This window comes from Abramis brama (assembly GCF_963993115.1).
Source record: "Abramis brama genome assembly, chromosome: 10".
Classification (NCBI taxonomy): Eukaryota; Metazoa; Chordata; class Actinopteri; order Cypriniformes; family Leuciscidae; genus Abramis; species Abramis brama.
In genome coordinates, this window is record NC_139972.1 from 38,144,804 (window position 1) to 38,155,223 (window position 10,420).

General features: G+C 37.9%; 1 protein-coding gene across 1 annotated transcript; it reads right to left on the reverse strand.

Annotated features, from left to right (window-relative positions):
* Positions 1-8,680: 8,680 nt before the first annotated feature.
* Positions 8,681-10,107, reverse strand: LOC311090425 (uncharacterized protein; the record flags this gene model as incomplete). The annotated part of the gene is made up of 3 exons (XM_084125679.1): positions 10,011-10,107; positions 9,172-9,285; positions 8,681-8,850 (listed from the first exon to the last, which is right to left on the reverse strand). Exons 1-3 carry the CDS (start codon positions 10,045-10,047, stop codon positions 8,681-8,683), a joined length of 321 nt encoding a protein of 106 aa, XP_083981805.1. The 5' UTR covers positions 10,048-10,107.
* Between the last annotated feature and the right edge of the window lie 313 nt (positions 10,108-10,420).

The following is a 10,420-nucleotide window of genomic DNA, read 5'->3' on the forward strand; positions in this document are numbered from 1 at the left end:
TACATAAAATTGACTGTATTTTTCATACAGTATTTTTTCTGTTTTCTTAAATTACATAAAAAATTTATGTAAAATTACAAATATAATCTGTAATTAAACAGTTACAAAACAGTTAAATGATAAAACGGTTGAATGACTGGCAGCCCAAAAAAACAACAAAAAAAAACCCTGTAACATTAAAATAAAAGATCCTAAATTAAAATATACTGAAAAACACTGTTATTTTACAGGTATTTCCTGAATTATCACGATCATATACATTAATTGTAAAAAAAAAAAAGGTAAAAAAAAAAGGGGGTCAAATGACTGGCAGCTACGGCTTCAAGTAAAATATCTTAATTTAAATAAAGTGCAAAAAACTTTAACAGACATTTGATGTCACCATGATGGAGATCAGTGTTTGCTTTAGTTGGGCTCTTGACCCTTTAATTTTTAACATTAGTTTTGTTATGGCAATAAATGCAGGACAAAATGTCATCAGATGATGATGTTGGTCATTTATTGGTGATGTTATAGTCATCATGTGGTGTAGTTGTGGTTATAGTCATAATATGTTAGCTGAGGTTACATAATTTATAGAGAGAGAATTTAATTTTATATATAGGCTATGATTAATGTCACAATTTTTCACATGACTCTTGTGATATTGTGGCATCAGTATTATGACAATCTGATATTCTGAAATTAAAATATATAGGCTATATATAGTATACAGAAAATGTTTTGAGCTGTTTTTTGTTTTGTTTGTTTTGTTTTTTTTACTATAGAGTATAGAGACATCAAGAATCAGCATATCAATCTCAATCAACAAAGCTTTTTTTGTGACGAGTTCAGAGTTGATCTGAATTTTTTTCATTGTCACCATTGTTGCGATTCATACGCTGCTTCTTGATGGCTGTTTGAGTCTATATAAGCCTGTCAAAACACTTTCTGTATAATGGCTTCATAAAATCTTTCAGAGTGTCACAGCACAGCAGGATTGGCATGCAAAATTAACAACTTATATTTAACGACTTAATCAGATATTAGACTTCAGGTGGTAAAATAAATAAGGCCACTACATGATGACTATCATCACTAAAAAGGGAACAATATCATCTAATCAGAGAAACTTTTTTTATTGATTTCTACCATAACAAATCAGAGACACACTGTTAAAGCAGCTGGAGAAAAACTAATGTTAAAAACTGAAGAGTCAAGAGCCCAAATGAAGCAAACACTGATCAGCAAAATGGTGACATCAAACTTTATTATTTTCAATAAAACATCAACTTCTACACCTCTGTTAATTCTCAATAAGAATGTTAGTATGAAAGAAATAAAGTCTGGATTGTAATAAGTGAAGATGCTGAGATCTTGAGAGATTTAGGGGCGGTTTCCCGGACAGGGATTAAGCCTAGTCCTAGACTAAAATGGCCCTTTAAACTAGATTAACAGAAATCTGCTTTCTCTGTCATGGCCTTAAATAGTCCTAGATTTAATTTATTCCGGAGTTTAATAAGATGATTTCCTGGAGGAAGATCTTAGTTACTCCAGGACTAAATTGAGGCTTAAATTAAACCTATCAAGAGGCAGGTTTAACTTCAGATTAGCATTGTGTTTCAAAGAAGATACATGCATTACTTGTATATATATATATATATATATATATATATATATATATATATATATATATATATATATATATATATATATATATTATGCTGTTCACTTTATTTAAACATTTCATTTTGTTTTTGTTTGTTTTTCACACCATTGTATCAGGTTTCTAGTTCAAATGTGATTGGTTTTATTTATTTATTTATTAGTTTGTTTATTAACAGGGACAATGCAGTTAAACATAGTTACAATACAAATCCTGCAACTGATGCGCAGTATATAGAGTTTATAGCTAATGCAAATTTTCAACTCCTGTCCCTGGTTTTGGCTTTTCTAAGTACATTATAAAAAAGATCCAAGTATAAAACATTCACATTTCTTCAAACACACACACACACACACACACACACACACACACACACACACACACACACACACACACACACACACACACAGAGACAGAAAAATGACTATATTTAACTTAAGCCTGGAAGTGAACTTTTTTAAGTGAGATACGGCCTTAATATCAGATGGTAACAAATTCCAGTATAATTTATTTTAAAAACGAAAACCATTAAGTGTTAATGAACGCTATTGATTCTAGTTAGTTGTACATGGTTGATTATGTATACACACAAACACATGTGTGTGTGTGTGTGTGTGTATAATTCATTACAAACAGATTTCCAGGCTTTTCTTTTGTTCCACAGCTCATGTGTGCAGTTTATTTAGCTTGCTTAAAAATTATTTTCTGTTGTTTAGTAAAATTTTTTTGATGCCATTGTTTTCCTTGGATTTGCTTCTCAGTTCCATGCAGTTTTAAGGTTTTCTTGGTTCATTCCATGTTTTATAGGCAACCTCTGTCATGCTAATTCAGATTAGCACAGTTGGTTTTAAATGAATCTGGTATATTTTAGGTCAGGTCTCCATAATCCAGGTGTAACTAATCTGTACTTAATCTGTGTTTCAGAAAGCCATTTATTAAGACACGATTAACTATTCTAGATTAAGGCCTACCCCTGTCTTAATTTAAACCCTATACTGGGAAACCGCCCCTTAGTGTTCTGTTGGGATTTAAACAGAGGCGTAACTTTGTTTTAAAAAGTGGGTGGGACATTGCTAACACAATGCTAAATCATAAATCAGATGTATGTACAATAACATTACAATGTCCAGAAATGGATTTAAATAGTACATTGGGTTTAATTTGTCGTTTAATGAGGTCTGTTTTTTCCCCCCATCAAAACCCATTATGTTTATCATTGGTTGTATATCAGGCAGGGACACGTTTGTGTGCATTTTGTTTTGTAATTTCACCGAAACGAATAGAGAGTCTCCACAACGGATTGAAGCGCGCATCCGAGTGAAGACTGTGCGCAAGAAACAAGAGAACACAGTATCCGCGTCATCACTGATCGCAGCGGCAATGAGCACTTTGATCACTTGATTTCAAAAACAACACATTTCAGCGCCAGATCGCCTCTTATTTAACAAACGAACGAAATGAATGCTCTGCTAGTTAACTGGAGATGTTTTATTTATTTGTATTGGTACATTCATGCCGCGAGATGTTTCAAAAGTGGTGGGGACAATATCGACCTTAGCGAAAAGTGATGGGGACATGTCCCACCCACCCCACCCGCAAATTACGCCTATGGATTTAAAGAGTTTCTTTATAGTCTGTTTTGTGGCCCACCATTGTGTTAAAGAGCAGAGCCTGTGCTTCAGATGAGCAGAGATGAGCAGGATGAGCAGAGGTGATGAGCAGGATGAGCAGAGAAACACTGATGATATACTGCATGTTGCTTTATTTAAGAGTCAGTAACTGTAGTTGCTGATGCAATCACAATAAATCATACATGTAGTTAACTGCAAGAGATTCACTTTTTACAGTGAATGTGTTTGTTAGCAAAAATTTAGGAAAGATATGTGAAATAACTGTGTTTCTGTTAAAAAGTTGAATGAAGATTTCTGTAAAAGTCTTTTGCACTTTTTTTTAAATTAGAATATTTTACATTCATTTTACGGTTTTTGTTTGGCAGCCGTAGCTGACAGTCATTGACTAGATTTAATTTTTTTACAGTGTATAGGGCTGTTATACCAATTGAATGAAATCAGTATCAACTAAATCCATCTTACTATTCCTCATAATCCATTTACCCTGCAATTACAATTGCCTAAATAATGTTATGAGATTAATGTTCTAAATATAACATTTTGAATATAGAAATATGAAACGTTGGGAAAAATTAAATGATACTATTATGAAACTAAAACTCGTAATAATTGCATCTTAGAATCATTAATTTTACCGATTCATTCAAACAGTTTAATTCATTCATGAAAGAAACAAGTCTCCACTGACTATGTAGCAGTTCCAGTAAACTGTTGCCTGTGTTCTATGCAGTTGCCAGATTAGGTTGAATATCCGGCCCAAAAGTTAACCATAACCTGCCCATTACAAGAAAAACCTGCCAATAACATTAACTGCCAAAATAATGTGATATAATTGCCATGTCAATCAAGGTTGATAAGGTCCATTGTTATACATTAAAGAGAAAAAAAAAATTAAGAGAATTAGTAAATATGACAGAAATTAACTGATGACTTTCATCCTTGGAAAAACACATGCATCATTTTCAATGTCAACAGTAAGAATAAGCCAATTTAATTGCAAAAAGTGCAAATAACGTAATTAGTCCAAAAGACGTTCATGCACAAACCATGACAGCCAAAAATGTGTCCATCTTCTCAGTTCTCGCGCATGCGTCGTGGCTCTTGTGAACTCACTCAGAGGCCCACACAGAAGAAAATGTATAGTTGAATAAAGTCGTTATTTTTTTTATATTTTTTTTTCGCACAAAAATGATTGTTGTCGCTTGATAAACTTAAGGTTGAGCCACTGTAGTCACTTGGACTATTTTAACAATGTCTTTACTAACTTTTCTGGACCGGCAGAATGAAATTGCCTAGAAGCCTATGAAGGAGTGATCCAGCTCTCAGATTTCATCAAAATATCTTAATTTGTGTTCAGAAGATGAACGAAAGTCTTACAGGTTGGAACAACATGAGGGTGAGTAGTTACTGACAGAATTTTCATTTTTTGGTGAACTAACCCTTTAACACCGTTTCCATTTAATTTAAATGTTGATATGAAAATATTTGTTGTTATTGTTGTTGTTTTAAGCTATAATGTAGCGTTTCAAATGTAATCATATGAAATTTTCAGCTTTTTCCATTTTTTTATGTGCTGTAAAAGTGTGCGCTTATAATTCCCATGGTTGTGTTAATAAAAAAAGTTGAAAGAATGGTACAGAAACATTTTTCTAACCTTAAAATAAAAGGTTGGGAAGTTTTGGTCTGGACTTGATCCATTGTGGAGCAATTATGCTCGAACCAGAGCTGTTCGGACCAATCAAATTGTCAGGGTGGGCTTTATACGATGATGGACAGATGATCAACAGTAACGCCTCGGTTACATGTGTAACCCTCGTTCCCTGAGAGAGGGAACGGAGACGTCTCGTCGTGACCGACGATTTTGGGATCTCGCTCAGAGGACCGATCTACTTCGAGTGTAACTAAACAAGCCAATTTCATATTGGCATGCAATCATTGCATTCAGCTGCTCTGCCTCGTCAGCGCGGGTATAAATGAGCAGCTGGTGCATGATGCAATCAGTTTTTCGCTGATGAGGTGAGCCGAGTTGGCGACCCAGGCCCCAGCGACGGTACAGCGCCCGTGGCGACGAGACGAGACGTCTCCGTTCCCTCTCTCAGGGAACGAGGGTTACACATGTAACCGAGACGTTCCCTTATCGTTCGGTCACTCTCGACGTCTCGTCGTGACCGACGATTTTGGGATCCCTACCAAAGCGCCACGGGCGCTGCCCGCTTCCAGCGCCCTGGGCAAGCCTCCTAAACCCTCTTACCCTTCTTGGCGATGAGGCAGGGCTTACCCAGAGAGTGTCCGTCACTACTGTTCCGAATAACCCCTTTAGAGTGACAAATATTGGATAACGCTGGGAAAGCGTGCCCCCCTTCTTTTACAAAGGAGGGAACACTGCGGAATCCACATCCTACTAGAGGTCTAGTGGAAGATACTGTATGGACTAACCTCTTGAGGGCTGTGCAATACGGAGTCCCTGAGTGGCTCTCACCATCGAAGGATAACAACACTGGCAGGGACGGCAGGGCGGACTCTGCCAGGGGAGACACGGGCTTCATTAAGAGCTTGCCGTGGAACACACATATGGAACCCTGCTGAAGGTCCTTTTCCACCAATGCTAAACAGGTGCTGGTTCTGGGCTGGTGCTTATGCCAGTTCGGTGCTGGTTCTATTCGCCAATTATCTAAGAACCAGCTCGATTTTCCACTGACTGTAGAGCCAGAGTAGGGCTACCTCCGTTGTCCTAGCAACGCGTCATGACAACCATAACAGCAATGGAGAACTACCGGTACATATCAATACTCCTGCTCCTGGCTTTACAAATTAACACTGCAATTCAAAAACGCGCATTGACAGCTCTTCGTGACCGGTATGGACAGAGGATACGTTCAAAAAGAAAGGTAATTATCTCGCATGTTTTGACTGTTATTATTATATGTTTTGCTGGCTTGCGATGACAACATCTATAGCATATATCACTAACTAGCGGTAAAGTTCAAGTTCAAGTGTATTATAAGTTATGAAATGAATGTTGTGTGTTTAAAATAGGGTGACCAGACGTCCAGGTTTGACCGGGACACAGCCGATTTTGAGTTGCGTGTCCGACCAGAGAAAAAAACTGTCATGTCAGGACGCTACAATGTCCCGGTTTAAGTTACACCAACCACTATGAAATTGTCCCGGTTGTCAGCGATTACATAGCCGACGTGGTCTAATTATAGCCCGATCACTAACTAAACCCATGTAGAAAGACTAATAAAGCGTCCAGCGTATGATTTAAACAATGTGTGTGTGTCAGTCAATCATTGCGGTCTGCGTCTGCATTATCTGTGCAGCCAGTGTTACAGTGTTTGTAAACATTGTTGCAATGCCTCTTCTTAGTTCTTATCAATGCCGTCTTGTTTTAACGGTTAGGCTATTTCGCTAGCCAGGGATGTGCAGAGACATTTTGGGAAAAAAATAGGCTTAGTTAATAGTTAATAAATAATTAATATTATTTATATGAAATTGTAATGCACATACAATGTGCATGTTTTCTATGTCTTAGTTCCCAGAAATCTGGTCACCCTAGTTTGTGTGTGTGTGTGTGTGTGTGTGTGTGTGTGCGTGCGTGCGTGTGTGGGGGGTGGATGTAATACTGTATAATACCATAGCCTAACTTTAAACAAACCAAATGATACAGGATTTTATTTTTGCAGATTGTATTATGGCTGAGGGCAAGGCGGAGGAGGACACATGTTGTCTGGGCATACCACCGATCACACTATTGGTGGGACACGGTTGTGCCGGATTTCACCCCTACACAGTTTGTTGAAAACTTTCGAATGTCCCGGGAGTCTTTTGAATACATATGCGATCAAGTCAGGCATCCCATGGGCAGAATCAACACCAATTACCGTATGTCTGTTCCAGTGAAAAAACGTGTAGCAATTGCTCTCTGGAAGCTGGCTACCGGCATTGAGTATAGGACCATTAGCCACCTTTTTGGGGTAGGTCTAAGCACAGTGTTTAACTGTGTTCAGGATTTCTGTGACTCGGTCATAAAGGTCTTGCTCCCTAAACACATCACCACTCCAGATGCTGCTAAGCTGATTGAAATGTCCACCTTCTTCCATAACCGCTGGAGAATACCACAGTGTGTTGGTGCAATAGATGGAAGCCACATCCCAATCATTGCACCTGAGGAGTATCCCCGTGACTATTTCAACAGGAAAGGGTGACACTCGATTATATTGCAAGGAGTTGTGGATGGCAGAGGCCTGTTTTGGGATGTGTGTGTGGGATATGCAGGGAGTGTGAATGACGCAAGAGTACTTAGGCAATCAAATTTATGGGACCAACTAAGTGATGGGGAATTATTTGGACAAAACAAAATGATCATCTCTGGCATTAATGTTGGATTCTACCTAATCGGTGACCCCGCTTACCCAATGCAGAAATGGCTTATGAAGCCCTTCTCCGACACTGGAAGACTGTCACCTGAACAACACACCTACAATTACAGATTAAGCAGTGCGCGTTCAGTTGTAGAGATGGCTTTTGGAAGGTTAAAGGGCCGTTGGAGATGTCTCCTCAAAAGAAATGACTGTAAGCTGGAGCTCAGCAAGAAAATGACGTTGACTTGTTGTGTGCTTCATAATATCTGTGAAGAGCATGGTGACAATTTCATTGAGGAGCGTGTGGACAGGCAGTTAAACGTTCAACCTCCAGGTCAGGCATTACCTGAGCATGGTGAGCCAGAAGGGGCAGATATTAGAGCAGCCTTAATCAACTATTTCAGTAGAGAGGAGTGATTGTTTTCAAACATCAATACTGCCAGTTACCTGTTTCCTTCAACATTTAACCTCTAAAAAGCATTTAACAGAAAAAAGTATTCAAAATACATATTTCATGGTGTTTATTTGACTACACTTTGTCTATTTGAGTCTGTATATTTCTTCTAAATGCACCAAAAGTTGGCATTAGTAAATGCCTCATTTGCATACTTAGACATGAGACATTTTAGAAAACTTGTAATAGAAAAAAGAATTGTCTTAATATCAGAAATCAACTGGGGAAGTTTCATGTGTTTGTTCAATGTTTTTACCTGTTTTGTGGTACATGTATCTGTTGATTATCTCTGTAATTTTGTATAGGTAGTTAATGTGGAATACATTCATCAAATGATATCTTTTAACTGGTTGTGCCTGTGTGTGTTGTTCCAAATGAGTTTGTTTGCACGGCACGTTCACATATTCAAAAGTGTTGTTTTTTACATATTTTCAATTAATATCCAGTCTGGTATTGTGTTATCTGACTTGCTGGAATAGAGAAGGGTGAGAATGTTGATAAATATATAAGCATTTATTTATAGACAATCAAATTACAATACATAAATAAATAAATAACATGTTAATTAAATAAAAAAAACGTAGTTCTATTTTTTTGCTTGCGCCTCCATCACTGCCACCATGCGCCCCATGAGCTCAAGCAGAGCGCTTGTGTCTGCCTCCATCTTTGCTGTCATGTCCTTGTTGAGCTGCAAGAACTTATCGTCAGCCTTCTCCATGTACTCCAACAGCTCCTCATTTTCACGCTTTCTTTTTCCTGTGTAGAAAACACAGGGAGAGGGAGGGGTTATAGTTGTTGTAATATAAATTCATCTTGTACCTCTGCACTAATAGTGCAAGTCCACACATTACTGCAGATAAGCAACAGTTTGTTTTATATTTGCTGCCATCGTATAATCTAACAATTTATCTGCAAACAATGCACCTGCATGTTGACCATATGGTTTCAATAGGACAAACTGGCCCTTCATTTAAAGAGACTAGGTTAAATGCTTGTTGGACAATATGTAAGCTATGAGGCTATGTAGAACATGTAAACATTAAGGAAACGCTTAATACATAGTGCAAAATATCTTACCTCCTCTGGCTTGCCGTGATGACACGGAGGCAGATGGTACCGGCGAGTTGCAGTCCGGTGGTGGTAGCTCCGTGTCATCTTCAGCATCCCCTTCCTCCCCAGTTACAGACAACTCTATAAACAACCAAAACAGGGAGCAGGTTTAGTTTATAAAGCTCATTCAAGGCACACTTTTCACAATAAGACCTGAGACACCTTTATGAAACATCCCTTTTTTTTCTTTGGCCTAAAAAAACATGAGGTGATTTAGCTGTGGTTTAACTGTGTCATAAATAAAAAATCTTCAAATTCAATTCTCATAACAGAAAATAAAAGTGGTTGTGTGTTTGCTCCTCTTAATCATCCCCAGATGTAAGCTGCAGACTGCATACAGAGCATGTATTATTTCATCAGTGAGCAAACCTTCAGCTGAATGTTGGTTTGGCTTTTAAAAGTGTTGCACAAACAGGACATTTTGTTGGTGAATAACAGTCAAATCAAAATTTGTTATGTATGGACTAAATAGTTGATGAGCACAAAAGTCAAAGTTACTTTACCTGCCTGAAAACAGCGTGTAGTTTCGTTTTAACATCGCACATCACACTTTTAGTCACTATAAGACCACTACTACGGTCAGAAACATTGTGCCAAAATATGAACAGTAACGTTAATAATAACGTTTAGCTAAGTTACTGTAAACAGCTAAGTTAAGTTTGCTAGCGGTAGCTTGCTACACTTTGCTTGTCATCACCAACTAATGTTAACCATGCGTATATAACATTAAAACACGACATAGCTGGTTAAAAAACACGGTTAAAAAAAGACATGATTGACATTGAAACATGAAATATAAGACCCACCTGAAGCATTGGAATTGTCTGCCTCTCCATTCACCATAGCCTCTAACAAGGCTGTGGCAGAGTTAAGTGCCCCGGTAGTTTGGCATGCCGGTCGGTCACCAAGTATGGAGTCCAGGATGTTGAAATGTGGGGATCTTCTTTGACGACCGCCGCTACCACTTCACCCAAGCTCCTTTTTTTGGTCCCGATAATCTTTTTTTAATTTTTTATTTTGTTTATCAGTTGGTCTACACTCCTCTGGTAACCCGCTATCGACATTTCATTCTGTAGCTTTTCAAAGATGGGTTTTGTCCGCACAGCTCCATCCAATTTATTTTGAATTTCTGTGGAGGACCACAAAGCCAGCAAACAGTTCGTTTCCTCCACAGACCACGGTTGTTTTTGTTTTCCGTCCATGCCCAAAGCTAAAG